The 17,796-nt window shown below is 39.6% G+C and overlaps 2 protein-coding genes across 7 annotated transcripts in view; one reads left to right on the top strand and one right to left on the bottom strand.

Moving 5' to 3' along the window:
- Positions 1-1,994: 1,994 nt before the first annotated feature.
- On the bottom strand, positions 1,995-14,327 carry ZCRB1 (zinc finger CCHC-type and RNA binding motif containing 1). 2 transcript variants are annotated; one of them, XM_075059076.1, is made up of 8 exons: positions 14,185-14,327; positions 9,491-9,578; positions 9,291-9,319; positions 5,891-6,002; positions 5,691-5,798; positions 4,116-4,225; positions 3,934-4,009; positions 1,995-2,641 (listed from the first exon to the last, which is right to left on the bottom strand). In XM_075059076.1, the coding sequence occupies exons 2-8, from the start codon at positions 9,572-9,574 to the stop codon at positions 2,510-2,512; spliced, it is 651 nt and encodes a 216-aa protein (XP_074915177.1). In that variant the 5' UTR covers positions 9,575-9,578; positions 14,185-14,327; the 3' UTR covers positions 1,995-2,509. The 2 variants fall into 2 exon arrangements, with proteins under 2 accessions (XP_074915177.1, XP_074915178.1); XM_075059077.1 differs by lacking the exon at positions 14,185-14,327 and adding an exon at positions 13,996-14,015.
- A 72-nt stretch (positions 14,328-14,399) lies between these two features.
- Positions 14,400-17,796, top strand: part of PPHLN1 (periphilin 1) — a 71,290-nt gene continuing 67,893 nt past the window's right edge. For 3 of the 5 annotated variants that reach the window (XM_075059075.1, XM_075059074.1, XM_075059073.1), the window contains exon 1: positions 14,400-14,460. The gene's annotated coding sequence lies outside the window, so the exon portion shown is untranslated. The remainder of the gene's footprint in view (positions 14,461-17,796) is intronic. The other 2 variants (XM_075059072.1, XM_075059071.1) reach the window with 1 other exon arrangement.

Raw genomic sequence — 17,796 nt, 5'->3', positions numbered from 1 at the left:
AAAGGGCAGTTTTGTTTTTATTCTTTCTGACAACACACCAGTAGCAAATATGAAACAGTAAAGTATATAAGAATAAAACATTCCTAGACTGTTAATATCTCTGTATATTTTACAGTTAGAGGTAGTCAGTAATTTACGATATTTCTGAGTGGAGACTGTATTTAAACTAATATTAAATATCATGTTCCACATATAAGTCTAATCCTTTTCACCTTATGACCCTGAAAAAAGTCTCATAGCAGTGAGTTCCACTACTACATTACACAGCGTAATGAAATAGAAGTTTGAAACTTGCTGCCTGATGACTTCATTGAAACCTTAATTCTTATAAGCCATCAAACATTTCCAAATCAAAGTCACAGACAATGTCAAACTGGTCCTCTGTCACATTTTAGTTTTCTATCTTTTTTTTTTTTTTTAAAAACGCCATCAAACATGGTATTGCAGAAGACGACAAACCCTGATTTTAAGTAGTGGCATCATATTTTTGTTTGCTTGTTTTGCTCTCAGTTTCTTCTTTTTTTTTTTTTTTTTTTTTTTTTAATGCCATTGAGCCCTAACCTAGCATTTGCAGAGAAGCATGCTGGCTTCATGCTGGCAACAAGATTTTCTTCCTTAGCAGAGTTAGAACTTCTCAGTCTTCATTATTACACTCATGATGCACAGTGATTTGCATTTATTAACACTAAGTTACACCTGGCACTTTAGCACTTGGCTGTTCACTATCAAGAGATCTTTCCGAAATACAGTAAAGGAAGCTTCAGTCTTAATATTCTTTGGATTACTGAGTCCAAGACCTTCCTATGTATAAAGACCAATATTTCTCCCCATTCTGTGGCTTGAGTAGTTTGTACAGAAAAATCTTTTATTACCTTATTCTTGTTTCTGAATTCTTGTGAAAGTAGCAACAGAAGACCCCAGAATGACCTTCTGAATGTGACTGCTTCATATCAGCTTAGAGGACTGCTTTATATTAGCTTACAGGGTGTCTTGGGTGTGTCTCTCTCTTTGCTTTGCGCCCGGTTATATATTTGAATGTAAACTGGTTAAGAATACATAATGGTATATTTGGATTTACATTTTCTATATTTGGAAAAAAACCAAGTCCCGATGACCAACAGGAAGAGCTGAAAATAGAAACAGAGGCCAGCTGGTCTCCTCTTCCAAGTGTGAAAGTGTGAATGTGTTTTATATTGTGCCTCCTAAAAATCAAAAGTTTGACTACACAAAGTGGCCAATACAAAAGGGTTACCACCATCACTGTGTGTCTGTGGTTTTGGGAGTGATCACTGTTGCAAGGCTTTGTACTGTTCTCCTAATGTGTCTATGAGGCTTTTTAGGAGAACGTGACTAGCACCCTACAGAGATTTAAGGATGGAGAACCTATGCATAAAGATCTGAACAGCTTTAGGTGCAAAATAGGCACCAACACACTTTGCTTAGAGACCATGACACTTCCTAGTATACATGAAAGCTGATTTTTAAGCATGCAGGTAACTTTATGCCTTTTAGATTTTGCCAGCAGGTTCAGATGCCTGAGAACATCGGACTGTGATCCATGTTAAGACACAAGTATATTTAAAACCCCGTGCATAACCATAATTACCATGTTAAGCACCCAAACTGCAGTCAGGAGAAACAGTGCAGTATAAGCCCTTACCACAGCGAGAGACCTTCAATATCAGATTAGAGCATATTAAAACATATGCACATTCCCATTTTTAAAACTTAAGGCCATTCTCATTTTTAATGCAAGAGCAACAGAACTATCATTCTTAAAAAAATATTAAGTATGTTTCAAGACTAAACTAATTACCACATCACTTTTAACTTGCATCTCCTATGAAGCCTATATTTTATACAGGCTATATAATACTACGAAGTATACAGCAAGTTACTAAAACTATGCATAAGATGCAAGAACAACATCTTAATATCCTCTTGGAAAACAGACAAATGCATTGTTCAGTCTACAATGATTTCACAGATCAAGCTGATGTGACAGTAATTTATTTTATTACTGCATGAAGAGTTAAAAGACCAGTACAATGCTTAAGGCTGAAATTCAACCCTATGCAGAGGAACTAGTGCAAGATTCATATACTAGTAAAGTACCACTAAAGCACTGCTTCCAAACAGGCAAGAACCAGACCAATACATAAAGCATCAGTGGTGCTAACAGTGATCCTAAGAGGAACTCATCTTAGGAAAAAAAATCTTGGGAAATTCTCTTATGAAAGATTTCACTCCCAGGGTTTGGGTCTAGATACTAACTACAAGAAGCACTCTCCCAGATATTTTTCTCGATTTAAGCATAGAAACATCATTTTCTCAAGAAGCTGCCTCAAAAGGTGAAGTTTTGAAAGAGAGATATCAAAAGATAGGAAGTTCGGGAGAAAATGATCTTCAGTGTCTTCAAACCAAGACAAACCTGTATTACAGATAACTTTGTAGGACTTTACAAAATGTACACTATATATATTATATATGCATATAAAACAGTATTATTTCAATCGCTAAGTTCTTCCTCATCACTGAAATAAGCACTTTTCTTAATCCGTGGACGTTTTGAATCGTCTGAAATTGAAGACTCCCCTGCAGTCTGTGTCCATCTTTGTTGTTCTTCCTCAATTTTGGCTTGCTGCAATGAAAGAAGGAGAAGTATTAGCCAAGATTAAGAAAAATTAAGATGCGTTATAAATAACAATGCTAATTATTAATATGCATTGAAGTATTTAATAAGTTAAAGAATTCAAAGGGTTTATCTCCATTTCCAGATAAACTGTGCAATGAATGCACTAGAAAACATTTCTGAAAGTAGTTCTCACATGCAAACACTAAGTCTTCTGCACCAATGCAAGGCCACATGGAGTACTCTCTGTTTTCGCCCGTGGCAAACTTACACAACTATAGAGCAGCTGAGATCTGAAGCAAAGAATGCATTGTGTTTTAAATTGACACTATTGAATCAGCTTTGTTCCACTAACAAGCCTTCTATCAGTTGTCTTTTGCAGTCAGGGAATGAATGTCTTCAGGGATGTAAAGGTTATTCAACTGAAGGTTTAAATAGATGCTTCCTATTTTTACTAGGAAATACGCTATCCCAGTTAAAATCTTTGAATGGCGAGAGAAATGGGAAAGTTTCCTGGCTTGCTTACATTTACAGGTTTTACTTCCAATTGTGGAGTTTTCTGGAGGTGAGGTAGGAATAATTGTGCATATTTGCATCAGTTTTTTTTGGACTACATCACGTAAAAGCTTTGCACTCATTACAGTCATATTCAGGACAAAGTTATCTTAAAACCTCTTGAGGGTTTTTCTGGGGGAGACGGGCACACGGGGGACAGCTGAGGACAAAGAAATTTGAACACCAGGACAGGTTTGCTCTGTGTAGTGAAGCAAAAGCCTGTAAAGAAGTATTAAAGGAGATAGTAATACAACTGTCAGACTATCTACATAACAAAAAATGCGTTAAATAGGTTTTGAGAGGTCTGTTAGAGACCATGATGGACTGTACTAGGCAAAGGAAGTGCTCCAGAAACAGATGTTGTTCAGGCATATTCTACTGAGTGAGGGCAGAGGATGCACCTGGTCATTTATACTTGACTATTTTTCTGGCTGCTCAGTTAACAAAGTAAAGAGGGATTTGTGGACCAAAAACCTAATACAGCAGCACAGCACAAACACAGCAATAGTGAAACAGTTAAAAAAATTTAAAAAAAAAAAAAAAAAAAAAAAAAAGACTGAACATGCCTGCAATATGAAGAAACCAACTATAGTCACCAACTACTGCCAGGCAATAGTGCCCTGGGTGCTACAGGGTGGACAGACTTACAGGTGTATCTCAGAACTTTTGAAAAGCAGCTAAAAAAGGAAGTAGAGTTGCGTTTAAATAATAATAAGTAATAAATGCGCAATGCTTCAGTTTTGTACCTGAAAAGCTATGGCTTGGCTGAGGCTATCTAGAGCAGGATCTTCTCCTTCCTCCTCACTTTCTTCTTCCTCCTCGCTTCATCGCGCAGAGAGAGAGAGAGAAATATATAATCTTTATTTTAAGTATTCAGTATGAAAAAGCTTCCTAAAAGAAGTAGTAACATGTAAATAAATATACATACATTTCTTCTGGCTCAACTATTTTCTTTCTTTTCTTCTTTTCTTTTTTTTTTGGTGGCTCCCGCTCTCCTAGCATATTTTTAGGACAAGCATAACTTAAGTGTCCTGCTTCCTTGGAGAAAAAGAAATACCGCTTAACAGAAACCATTACAAACAACTATATGTTAAAACATATAATGAGGAAAGTTAATGTAAGACAGTTCACACAGAAAAAAATGGAAGCAATTAGTAAGATAAATGGAATGCTGAATTAGCACACAGAAGACAAACTCTTCTCTATAAGCTTGCCATGGAAACAGAGAGATTGGTGGTGATATGCATGTTTAACTGCAAATTGAGAACAAGCCATGAGCAAAGTAGATTTTTTTTTGGCTGCTGAAATAGCTGAATATACTACACCACGGTTTATGTTCAAGACAAGATACAAACCTCAGCATTAGCAGTTTAAGAAACAGGAGTGAGTCAACATTTTTACTCTAAAAAGTGTACGAATATAAAACGAGTCTGTATTTGACATTAAATACTATCTAAATCTTAATCTCCTATGTTATTATGTTCAGGAAAAGTGAGGAATTGCCTAAAACTTAAAACACACTTCTGCATAAAAACAGTTGCTTCCAATATTTATTTTACTGCCAACTGTAGGGTGAACTTCCAAAGATACAGCAAAAGCAAGTATTTTGAAGCAAAGATTAGGAAGTTTTCCTTCTCAGACAGCATTATACTGATACTCAGATCTGTCTGCTCATCAGTGTGTTAAGCAGCAGTTATACATACATATTTTCATTTTCCCCCACTCCCAAAATCCCAAATAAAAAACAAAAGCAGTACTATCATTCCTGAAAATGGTACAACTGCTATGCAAGTTGATAATATCAACAGAAAAAAAATTAATTTAACAGCATGGGCAGGATTTGTAATGGCCAAACTGGAGAAACAAGCTAAAAGTCTGTGCTGGTTTTGGCTGGGGTACAGTTAATTTTCTTCATACTAGCTGGTATGGGGCTATGTTTTGGATTTGTGCTGAAAACAGTGTTGATAATGCGGGGATGTTTCCATCACCGCTGAGCAGTGCTCACCCAGAGCCAAGGGCTTTTCTGCTTCTCCCCCCACCCCACCAGCGAGGAGGCTGGGGGGGCACAAGGGGTTGGGGGGGGGACACAGCTGGGACAGCCGACCCCGACTGACCCAAGTTTGATCCCAGACCATAGGACGTCGTGCTCAGCAATAAAACTTGGGGGAAGGTTGGCCAGGGTGGCCGCTGCTCGGGGATTGTCTGAGCATCAGTTGGTTGGTGGTGAGCAACTTGCATCACTTGTCTTTCTTGGGTTTTATTTCTCTCTCTTTGTTATTTTCCTTTTCATTACCATTTATTATTATTTTATTTCATTTCAAATATTAAACTGTTCTTATCTCAACCCACGAGTTTTCTCACTTTTACCCTTCCAATTCTCTTTCCTGCATCCCGCTAGGCAGGGAGTGAGCAAGGAGATGTGAGGTGCTTAGTTGCCAGCTGGGGTTAAACCACAACAGAGTCAGAAGATGAGATATATTAGTTCATTTTTGGTTTTACTCACCCCACATTCATAACACTTAGACTTATCAAAATAGTTACGCCTGCGAATGAATTCTGCTGCTCTTCCATTATCAATGGCAATACTCGCTTTTATTACTCTTCCAAACAGCTACAGCAAATTGGAAAAAAAAAAAAAAAAAAGGTAAATATTTTGGGACTGTAAACCCAACCCTCCTGCTATAACAGCTTTCCACAATTTACCTGTTTGTTATTAAGTGCCCGAGAACAGTTTTGTGCAGATTCTTTATCCAAAAACAAAATAAAGGCAACTCCTTTGCTCTTCCTGGTGTCTTTGTCTTTCATAATAGTAACTCTGAAAACATATAACCACATTATTGATACACTAAAATTAATTCAGAGACATTTTTGCCTTGAAGATCTCAGTGGGATCTTAGATTTGTTATATAGCAAAAAGGAAAAAGTATGTTTAACAACAGGAAGGCTCGCTAAACAGAAATTCAAAGTAAGAGCTAACCTGGCCATATGCTTACAGGTAGAGTGAAGCTGATTTAAAAAAAAAAAAAAAAAAAAAAAGGTATGTGGGGTCTTTCTGGGTCCAGTATCATTCTTTATTCCCTTGGATGGCTTGAAGAACAAAGAACATACTCTTTAGATTTGCAGACAACCTAACTGCAGGGAACTACACATACTAGAGGTGAAATTAAAATTCAGGAGTAACCTTGACCATTGCTATCATTGCTGAAAAACACAGTGTATCGAACCGCACCCAAACTGAGAAATCTATGTGCACGTAGGACTAACCAGCTAAACAGGTTCACAAGAGAAAACGATACGTATATGCAGCATTGTTCTACAAATATCTCCAACTGGAATCCAAGCAGGTCATGGATGCATGTGTTATTTTACATGACATATAAAGTTAAATCTACAGTCTAACATTGGAATCAACAGCTGCAGTAGCACATCAAAAAATTCAAGACAGATTTAGACCCAGTAAAAACAACGAAGAAAAAGAATGACAAGAGGTGAAGCAGGGGTGGAACCCACACAACCTTAAGTCTTTCAATCTTAACAGCAATTGTATTTAGCCCTAAAAAAACCAAACAGTGGGAAACAGGATACCAGTCTGCATGTACATAAGAATAAAAGCACATGCTAAAAAGTAGGGAATAAACTCCTCCTTGTGTCCACCACAGGCAGAACAAGGTTCAGCCACAGGGCAAGCCAAAATTGTAAGAAGTAATAGGATGCTTTAAAAAAAACCAAACACCAAAACAAATAAACCAGCCCCACTTCAATGCAGAAGGCCTATCAGCAAACCTGTATAAGTAACAGATGACCTACATAGTAAAAAGTATATAAAATTAAAACTCAGTAAAAAAAGCTCAATTTTCCCCCAAATACATGCACAGAAAGATAGAGCTTAGAACAGTTTTTCTGCCAAAGCCTCTCGAACAAGGATGCGTCCAACTGAATGCATTGAGTTGAATTGTCAATAAAGCCAACTTTGGAACAATTCTATTAATTCTTTTGCCAAGTTACTCTTCCAACAGTCCCAACGGAACCCTAATATGACTGTCAAGCTTCTAACTGGGATATCAAAAGTACCAGTTAATAACACAAGCATAGAAAGAAACAAGTGTGACAAATCTTTAAGAAGTCAGCAACTTCTTGGAGCCCTACAAAGTCTGATTTCTCACTGAACAAACTGAGATGCAATCATAATAGCCAGGATATATTGAGGCAAGAAATGTAGTATAGAAGAAAAGTCAGCATGATTTTGCTGAGTCAAGACACACTTCAAAAAAAAAAAAAAAGTCTAATAAAGCTTAATTAAATGAAGTTAAAGCTGACCTAGATGTCATCGCAAAGCTTTCTGCAAAGTGTTTTGAAGTCCCTGAACAAAGACTCTATAGAAATCAAGTTAATATTTGAAAAGATTTTTCTTGGGAATTAATGACTAGCTACAAACAGGAAACTGATCCTTGTTAGCCTCAGTTTCACAGGGAAATGGGAATACCAGTAGAATCCCACAGTATCTCCACTGTTTATAGTCAGGTCAGCTTGCACAGAAGCAAACAGGAAACAAATTTTGCTAGATAAAAAAAAAAAAAAAAATCATAGTATTTTACACATGGTATTCTGTGACTCTTTACCTTTGGTTTAACTTCTGGCAGTAACTAGACAAAATGTCAGGAAAAAGTGAATGTCAGTAAGGGAATTTTTTGCAAGACAATATATAGGTGGGGGAAAGTAGCAACTGGGCAGACAGAATTGCAAGTTCTAAATTAGCTACTTTAACACAGGATGCAGTGCAGGATTTCTTCTGCATAGGCATCTGAAAACACCATTTCTGTTGTCTATGACAGCAAAAAAAAAAGCAAATAAAATGATAGAAACTATTAAAAAAGGAAAAAAAAGAGAATGCTGCTATGACACCTTTGAAATAAGCAATACATCATACAGCCAATACTTCATACAATTCTCATCCTCCTATCAAACAAGTTCAAAAGCCAAGACAGGAGGAGACCCCTACCCCCAAACACACACAGTACAGGTATATTACCAAATGATAGCAGGGAGGTCAGAAGTGTCACATTTATGGCGAATAGGCCCATCAATGGATAAACACCAGCGTTACTACAACCTTTGCTCAGGATTTTTCTAAATCAGTGGGTCAGCAATCAACTTAAATGTGTTAGACACCCCACCCTGGAAACAACAGAGACCGCAGGTGCCCAGTTGTATTGGTCACTGCATGTCTGCCAGAGCCCTACATAAGGGTTCTCCTCTTGGTCAATTAAAAAAACCCACCATATTTCTAAAGTTATAGTTTGGCTTTTCCTGCTATTTGTCACCTGAAACACACTCCTGAGACTTCAAAGACTTTGAAGGTAGCTCTGTATCTCACAGATTGTTACACCAGCTACTAGAAGTTAGAGTAGATATTTGCTGGTGTAGGGGTAAAAACTGAAGCCTTGAGTCTCATTATTCTGACCAGTTAAAAAAATAAAGAAACAAAACCAGCGAGTTCCTTACTGTGGCATTTATTTCTATCATTTGAACACAGAGGCAGGTATTCACAAGTACTGTTCATGAATACCCCACATATTAAAAGCCATTACTATGCAGCCTTACATCTAATCTTAAACATAATACTAAGCAGCCACAATAACAAGTCCCTCTAGAACCACAAATAGAGGAACTGTACATTGCAATTGTGCGAACTGTTTGTGGGAATTGTGACATCTAGTTCACATAAGTAGAAGCTCCCACTTTCACACTTAGCCACTTGTGTCCCACGTGGTGTTTGGGGGGAAGGGGAACAATACTTGCTAGAAGAATATTGTTTCAACTACTTCAGAGAAAAGACCATTGGTAAGTGACAACATTCTGCTTGCTCTTAAGAAGTGGTTAGCAAAACCTGTCCCCAGCACAAATATTCTTACATTATGCATGTAACTGCAAGAACTTCCAGTTGTTAAATTAAATTTATACTTTATTAAAAATGAACAGGACTTCAATACAATTCCACATTCATACTTAAAGTATAAAAAGCACAAGACTTTCAAGTGAAGCAAAGACATTAAATATTTAAAGTGAAAGCTACAAAAATAGCAGGCCATATCAGGTCACTTACTTGACAACTTTCCCATACTTTGAAAATATCTGAAATACAAAACAAAATGAAAAGATTTAAGAACTGACAACTGCATTTCATTAGTAATAAATTTATCAAGACATACTTTTCTAAGTAAAAGATACATAGCAGTACTGTATTTACATACAGAACTGTTGTCAACAAGTTTAACCTGAACAACGTAGCTCTTAAAAACTTACCCTGTACAGATCGTTGTTTGTCAAAGCAAAGGGTAAATTGGACACATACACTGTGCTTTTGCTTGGTGCCAACCCACCACTCATTTTTCTGATGAAAGGAGAAAGAGAGAAGAGTTAAACTGTATTCAACAGAGAAATCAATTAAAAAAATGTCGCAAAACTTTCTTTTTTTATGTTCTTTTTCAAGCCTAGCCCAGACAGTCATGATAAAGTTGCAGGAAAGCACAGCTTTCATTTGCCTTTCATCATTTTACATGAAATTAGTGTTTGCCTTCATGTGCTACAGAAGGCATACATTCCTTCTCCCTCCCCTGGATCCAAAGCATATTTTTGCTGTATGTGAGTCACTTTGTAAGTCATGAAAAGCAGACAAGTTAGTGTACTTAAAATAAACCTCTGCTGATTTGTGCAGTAAAGAAAGGTTTATGTCCAGAAAGAAACAAGTAATGTCCATTTATTAAACATTATGGCCAATATGTGAAATTATTGACCTTTGTTCAAGTACCCGCATGATCTCATTCTTTATACAACTTTCAGTTCAGCTGCATTCAACATAGAATAAACCACAATCAATTATGGCAAAAAAAAGCTTCCCTAAAGCAGAGTCTTAATTACTGCAGGGGGGAAAAAGGGATACTACATTGATGTTAAAATCTATCTAAGATGCTAAAGCAGCAAGCATTTCCTCTTGTATCTGTTGGTCAGGCTTCTACACTGCTCTGGAACTGCAAGTGTCCAGAGCCCATCACAGACGGCATCTCCCCTTCCTCCTCCTCCTCCTGCTGATTAAGCAGCTCTGTACTGGCAGGAACCAGAGAAATCTCAAAGCCATTTTCATTTCCCAGTCTCTATTAAGCTCTTGAAACTAAGTATGTCTGGAAACAATGAATAAATTCAAAACCACTGTTATAACTGCATACACATCCTCTAATACCAGGTGAAGAGCAACTGAACTAACTTGAAAAAGTACAGCCTACGGTTTTCCTCAGGTTTGGACATTTCCCAAAATTTTAAGTGGTGCTAAAGTCTGTGCAAAACACTTCTTCCCTTTGATCCATTCTGTAGCCATGGCTCGGTCCAAGAGCTAAGCGAGTAAAATTTAAGATCAGAATAAAGCACAGCCCTTATGAGAGGGCACACCAAACAGTTCAGCAAAACCATTCTCCAAGCACTCCAATTACTACCTCCTTATCCACTTTCCCGCAGCCTTATTCCTGCTTCTTGGCACCCCTAGCCGATTCCTAACTGAGGATCAAGCCATTTCTTCAGCAAGACCAACTCATTTTAAAAACGCAGACAAAAGCTGATGAAGGTATAAAAGACACTAAAGTATAAAAAAAAAAAAAATCAACATCTGTCAGAGTACACAGCTTCTTCGGGGACTTTTCAGGTAGTGAGTCTGAGCAGATTGCTTGGCCAAGTGCCAGCGAAGTAACTAATGTCACACTCTAATCCGGCTGTGGTGATTTTCTGGCATTTCATGATTCAGTCATCTGAAGACCTGATATTCCCAGTAGACACTGATTATCCAAGCGTTTTGCTTCTCTTTCCTGACATGCCTACTGTACCACAATTCATTTGAGCAGCAGTTTCCAAGTGATCAAATTTTGAGTTCTTCCATGTTCAGAGAATGTGTTTTCTGGCATGAACAGAAATGGCAACATAAAGGTTAAGCAAATGAAAACAGAATAAATTTGCAACAAAGGCCACGCATTGCATCTGGTGTTACACAGAGTGGATTCATTATCCCAAATTCCTTGCTGCTTGGCATTAGTATCCTTGACAAGCCTAACCATGCTGACTTGGCAACATGCCACGCAAAGAGATGGCCTGAAGTGCAGTTATCCAGATGTACAGTGGATACAAAGGATTTGGTAAGAGCTACCTCAGTGCAGCACTACAATATGTCGCCAATGCTAATATATTGCAACAGCTGAGGAGAAAACAGCAGAGGTGAACCTCAGGTGGCTGCAGATAGCAATTTAACTCTGCCTAAAAGACAAGAGAAGCTAGAGCACCTTGTAACAGGAGGCGAAGCAGGCCCCCCGTTAATGAACAGACACCAGTGAGAACGGCACGACTGGAGAGCAGGCGGCTTGTGTATTCTGCAACACCGCAGCGCAAGCCTCCAAAGAGAAGGTGATACATCACGTGAAGATTACTACAGGCCTAACAGCTCAGATGACAGGAAATTATTAATGAATGCAAGCTACAGAGCTGCCAGTTTCAGCTGTACGCTACTTTTTCCAGAAGCAAGCTGAAAGAGTTGCACCCTGGAGCACTGGCTGCCAGACAGCTGAGGTTGAGCTTTGTTTCTAGTCCCCTGGACAAATTTCAGTGAAACAATCTTGCTGCTCTGACTGCCCAAATATTCTTAGCAATTTGTTTCATTTAGGACTACTACACCAGGATTTCTTACTTTTAATGTCTAACTTACCGGACAGGCACAATTCTAATAAAAGAAGAAGTAGAGTAACTGTAAGGCTATCACCATGCTCATGTTCAAGATGGCAAAGATTCAAATTTGCCATGCCAGGAAAGAGTGTTTCCCCAGAACTGTAGGAGGACTTCCTCTTCTAAATACTATGGGGTCACTGGGATGGTTTATAAGTACCTTATTTAAGCCAGCAGATACACTGACAGGTTTGCACAATAGATGAATGGCCTAAATGTTGCTATCTACTTAAAAGTCTGGTCATCCTTACTAAGTTTTCTGCAGAACATTCAAAAATAATATTCTACCAAAAGCAGTCTCTCAAAAAAGCCTGAGCATGTTAAAACACAGATTTCTGCTTATCTGTTGTGAATACAGTGGTATAAATGCAATTTTAGATCCAACTACTGGCACAACACCTTCCACCCCGATAAACCTTAACAAAACTTCATGTGTCAACTTTAGCTCTGCTATAACCAATCCATTAGTCTTTTTTTTTTTTTTTTTTAACCCACCATGAAGTCCCCGCGGGGATACCAAGTGCCAACACCATATAAACAATAGCTTCCCCCCCCATTCATTTATGGATGGCAACCTTGCCATACCAGCTTCACATTTATTGGTCTGATGTTTTCTAGCTGGCAGGGGTGGGGTGGTAAAAAAAGCCAATTCCAGCTTTAAACTAACTCTGTAGATGAGACATCTCATCTGGAGGCTCTTCATTACAAGGCTCAGAGTCCTTTTACTTCAGGAACTTTCTAACTTCAAAGAACTGTCCAATACAAGTTTAACATTTTCATCCCATTCTTCCTCCTTGATCACCAGTCTCTCTGCTTTATAGGTTTTCACTTCACAGGCTGACAAAAAAACAAACAAACAAACAACAAACCACCACAAAAAAACCCCAAACAAAAACAACCCCCCCCAAAACATCGGAGCTTTCTACTTGCTGCAGGGGACTCAGCTGAGAGTCATGTAAAACCTGGCTTCTATATCCTGCTAGATCTCCCTAACAAATCAAACCATTTCTGTTTTATACTGAATGCTTCTATGGGACTTCCCTTATCTTCAAGGTATGACCTGGTGACTTACTTTAAAGCACTAGCTGGAAGCCAGCACATTATCTCTGTGGGGTTGAGCACAACTCCCATTAATGTAATAGCCTCTCTGTAATATTAATGCCTTCTTCATTTATCATTTTCACATATTAACTTTCAGGATGGAGTTGTCCCTCATTACTATGACTTCTTTAATTTAATCTTTCTTGTCTTTTCCAACAACTCGAACTAAAAGCAGCCATTCTTTGACAAGAGCCATCTGTCAGTAATGATTAAGTTTCCTGCAAAATATATTGGGTACAGTAGTACGTTTTGCTTGAATCCAATATGCTTAATGCAGCATCTGTCACTCATGATGAGAGCATCATAAGAGAAGACAATGATTAATTTCAGTAACTGGCTTTTCTACTCTGTGCCAGAAGACATAAGGAGACCACCAAAATAGTTCAGATGCCTCCGAAGCATCAAGTGGAGTCTGAATTTACTGATATTTTCACAACTTGGCATCAACATTTCAACTTAAGCACAAACTTTTGTTTAAGTGCACAGCAGCAAGGCCAGATTTGCGATTAAAGTATGCGTGACTGATTTGTGGGTAAGCTACTCAAGACACGCTTACTCAGGCCAACTAATCCGAGTTCTTCTACCTTGATCCTTAAACCACCGTATTTTATTTCCGATTTAACAGTATCAACAGAGTTTAGACCCAAATCAACAAGCCATCAGTTGTGGCAGAAGCTAGCTCGAGCTTATAATCAAAAGTCTGTGGTAAAGGAGGAAGCCGAGCTCACGTTCTCCTTGGTCCCAGACAAGGGCATTAACCACTCGCAGCAGTTCTGTCCTACACAAGAGGCACGTAACGAGCTCCCAGAGCAGAATCTCTTTTATCTCCACCTAGTCGCTTAAATATTACAAGGCAAATAGTAAGTAGGATCACAACTAGGTAAATAAAGTTGACGCCATCGGAAGAAAGAGTGCAACAGCCTCTCAACCAGCCCAAGCCAAAGACCTACTCGGAAACTTCCACCGCTCCGCTCTGCCCCGGCTGCTGCCCTTCCCTACCACCGCGGCAGCCAGCAGCCAGGCGAGCAGCCTCCCCCGGCTCCACACCAGGCGCTCCTGCCGACACCGGACGGCGGCGGGGCCGGGGCTCCGCGTCTAACGTCCCCCTCAGGGGCCTACGCGGCCTCGCAGCGGCCTACCCGTCACGGCGGGGCTCAGCCGGCGCGGCTGCCCATGGTGCGGCGCGGCAGCGGACGGCGCGCAGGGACGGGACCGGACGGGACGGGACGGACCGGAACGAACAGGCCCGGGAAGGCCGGCGCTCTTCCGCTGACGCGCGGACGACCGGCGTGGTTGGTGGCCAATAGGCGGTGGAGGACGGTGGGAGGGAGGCGGGCGTTTTCCGGTGACGTCTAAACGAGCGCCGGAAGCGGCGGGAGGCGGTGAGGCGCCTGCCGCGGGAGCGAGAGGGGGAGGTGGGTGAGCGGCGGCGGCGGCGGCGGCGGGCGGTTCTTTCCTTTTCTCTCCTCTCCTCCCCGCGGGACGGGATCCTTCTGCTTCCCCGGGATCCCTTTGCTTCCCCGGGTTCCTCAGAAGTTAGGGTGACTGGGGGCTGGCGGGAGGGGAGGGGAGGCCCCTCCGGGCGGGCATGCAGGCGGTGAGGGCGGCTGTTGTAAACCGTGCCTTCCAGCTTTTCTTAGAACCCGCGTGTGACAGGAAGTTTTGACTTTTCAGCTTAGTTTGTGCTTTTTGTTCTGAAAGGGGGGACGTTGCTCCTTGTGCGTGCCTCTGAGAGCTATTTTAAACTTCAGCAACTAGCAGTGGGTGGCTGGAGGCTGCGTGAATCCCCGTGTAGGCGCTGTCCGTGAGGCGTCCCGTGGGTATGGTGGTGCAGCATCGGTGTCCTTACCTTTCTGGAGGGATAAATAAGGCTTGGGTGTGTCACTTAGCTGATCTGTTAGAAGTACTAGCGTAAACCTGTATGCTTAGCTGAACAATAGGGTGTCCCGTAGTATATTTAAAGTCTTTATCAGCATCTAAACACTTTAAGTCTGCTCTCCGTCGTTCTTTGTTCTCACTCATGCTCCTTAAGTAGGCTCTTTACCATGCATTAGAGTTTTCGCGGATAGTCTTATTGCAATTCTTTATCTGACACGTCTGGGACTTCAAGGGAGCAAAGTCTTTGTCAGAAGTTCACAAAAAGGTGTGGAAACCGACAGAACCTGTGCAAGCAACAAGCAGGCTTTGATAAAGCGATTTGCCCTGGGTGAAATATTCAGAGTCGGTTGGCGCTTTCAAGTGTAAATGTTGAAAGCACTGCAGTTTTGACCTGTTGCGGCAACCGTATGGTCAGCTGACGTATTTTGTTGTCAGAATGTTTGTGCTGCAAGATGGAAAGTCACGGTGGAGGCGGTGATCCATACAGTTGTTTGCATTGACGTTGCTAGCATAGCAGCCCCATCGCAGCCTGGTAGAATATTCTTTTTGCAGCATTGACACTGATGAAGGATGGGCCATTGGTAACTGCAGGTGTTCAGGCAAAGATAAGTACTAATACATCAGTCATTGTATTAATATAACCCCCAATACATTGCCTCCATTTCTCTTGTGCCCAGTGATGTATTAGAATGGTGTGGTATGAAAACTGAACCATTGGGATCGTAAATCCTCATTAGAATGATGCTGCTATTAATAATTGTATTCAGCTTACACATTTCTGTGGTCAGTGCTTTTTAAATTTTTTTTTTTCTTTTTTCTTTCTCTTATTTTAAGTCAAAATTATTGTGAAAGGTCAGGAAAGATTGAAAGAAAGCATCTTCCTTCAGGTTATTTTGTATCTAGGTTGAATATGCCTAGACTTGTTGCAGTCATGCTTCCAATTGCTTTTGAAAATCTTATAGCCTAATATTTGGTATTAGGAAGAGATGGATTCTCGTTGTATCCCTGTTTTTTTCCTCAATGCCTCCCTCACAGTATTTTATGTACTGTTGTGGTGCTCTTACACTTCTGCTTTTTCATCTTATAAATAGAGGACTATGTCTATTCAGTGTTTTCTACCTGTCCCAAGTATGGGGGGAGGAGGAGAAAGTTATATCCCCCCCCCCCCCAATTTTATCTGTCTTGCCTCCTGTCTAGGTAAGAGATACTGGGATATCTTTGAAGCACTATCAAATACAGATTCTAATTGTTGGAAGAAAAAGCGGTGTTTTCTGTCTGTCTCTATGTCCGTCCTCAAAGCAGCAATTTTTGCAAAATTGGCCACGATATTTCTAATAAGTTACAATTCTCTAAGCATCTCTCCTAGGTCTTACTCATACAAAAGCATCTAAGCTTTTTGTGAGAGCTTTCCACAAAGTGGAGGAGAGACGTAACTGGCCCACATTTGTTAATCTCTGCTGTTTGTCAAAGTAACAGTATAAAACCAGATATATACCAGTAGCATCAGAGATACTGCAGCTGCTTGCCTCTGCATTTACAGCACACCATTGGTTTTATGCTTTGTTCACATATGGCAAGATGTAGCCATCTGGATTAGAAAGCTGTGTGTTTTTGAAATAGAAATGTAGATTCTGCAGAAGGTTGATAGCACACACTGGAAAATTACAAATCCTGGAGAAGTAGGTATTTCTAGTCCTCATGAAAATTGATGTCTCAAGTAAGTGTCTCGAGTAAGACAAGAATTGTGCACAAAATATTGCAGAATACTGGAGTGCTTTTGCAAATATGTCAGAGATTTTTTTTAGGATATGTTATTTAGAAAGAAAAAAATTTAATGATTTATTTATAAAGAAAACCCAGTTGTACAAAAAATCTAAAGTTTAAGCGACCCGTGTAATCTACTTGATGAAGAAACCCATTTTGTATTACATCAGCTACACTAGCATAGAGCAAGACATAGCACCGTGATAATCGGAGCAAAGCTGTTCTTGGCAGCTGGCCGCAGTGAAGCAGCTTGTGCTGCACTAATAGAATGGCTTCTGCCTATGCTGAAGTGTCTTTAGTTGAGAAAATGAAGACCTTGCTTTAGGGGAAAACAGTCACCTCTGATCAAAAATAGGAAGAGGTTGTTTAAATTAATATAGCAAGTGATTATATGCCATGATAATAAAGAAATATCAACTACCTTTGCTGTCTATGCTAATAGAAAATAGTCGATATGAGTGACAATGGCATTAGGTGTGAAACAAAAATAGATTGGTTTTTTTAATCTTTGTTTTAGAGTAGCTTTGTACTGAGAGAACAGGTGAATCTGAATGCAGCATAGTAATCTCTTGAATTCTTTTTAATGGAATCTTCTCATATTGATCCTAAGAGTTTAGTCTCTTCATGATTGTTACTAAAGCTGTGTTAGGTCACATAATCTAAGAAATGCAATTTTTTTTTTCTGTAGAAACAGATGAAATGTGCTCAAGATGCTGGGAAATGCATTTTCCTCTCTTTAAACATTGGGGTTTTTTTGTCTGGTATTTTCAAATGCATCCTTACTTTATCTCATTGGTCCCAGCTAAAATTTGTCTTTTTAGTCTTCTGTTTGAAATCGGTCTCCCCATATTGGTTTTCCTTACCAGGATTTTGAGCAATGTACTCGATGGTTAATTCTGTCTGATTAATTTTCTTCATTTCATTCCACCAAATACAAAATATTCTTCACTTCTGAGATTTTTCTTCCACCTCCGTACTTACTTCTTGTCTGATATAGTTGTGTATTTTTTTTTTCTTCAGTCTGTTGACTTTTGTGATAGTATATCTCTACCTTTTTTCCAGCTTGTGTTTTTGTTTTGTCAAAATACTGGTGATATTCTTGCTAGTGG

Source organism: Buteo buteo, chromosome 28 (genome assembly GCF_964188355.1).
Source record: "Buteo buteo chromosome 28, bButBut1.hap1.1, whole genome shotgun sequence".
In the NCBI taxonomy this organism is placed as follows: Eukaryota; Metazoa; Chordata; class Aves; order Accipitriformes; family Accipitridae; genus Buteo; species Buteo buteo.
Note: the sequence above shows the minus strand (reverse complement) of the source record. Positions and strands in the feature narration are given on the sequence as shown.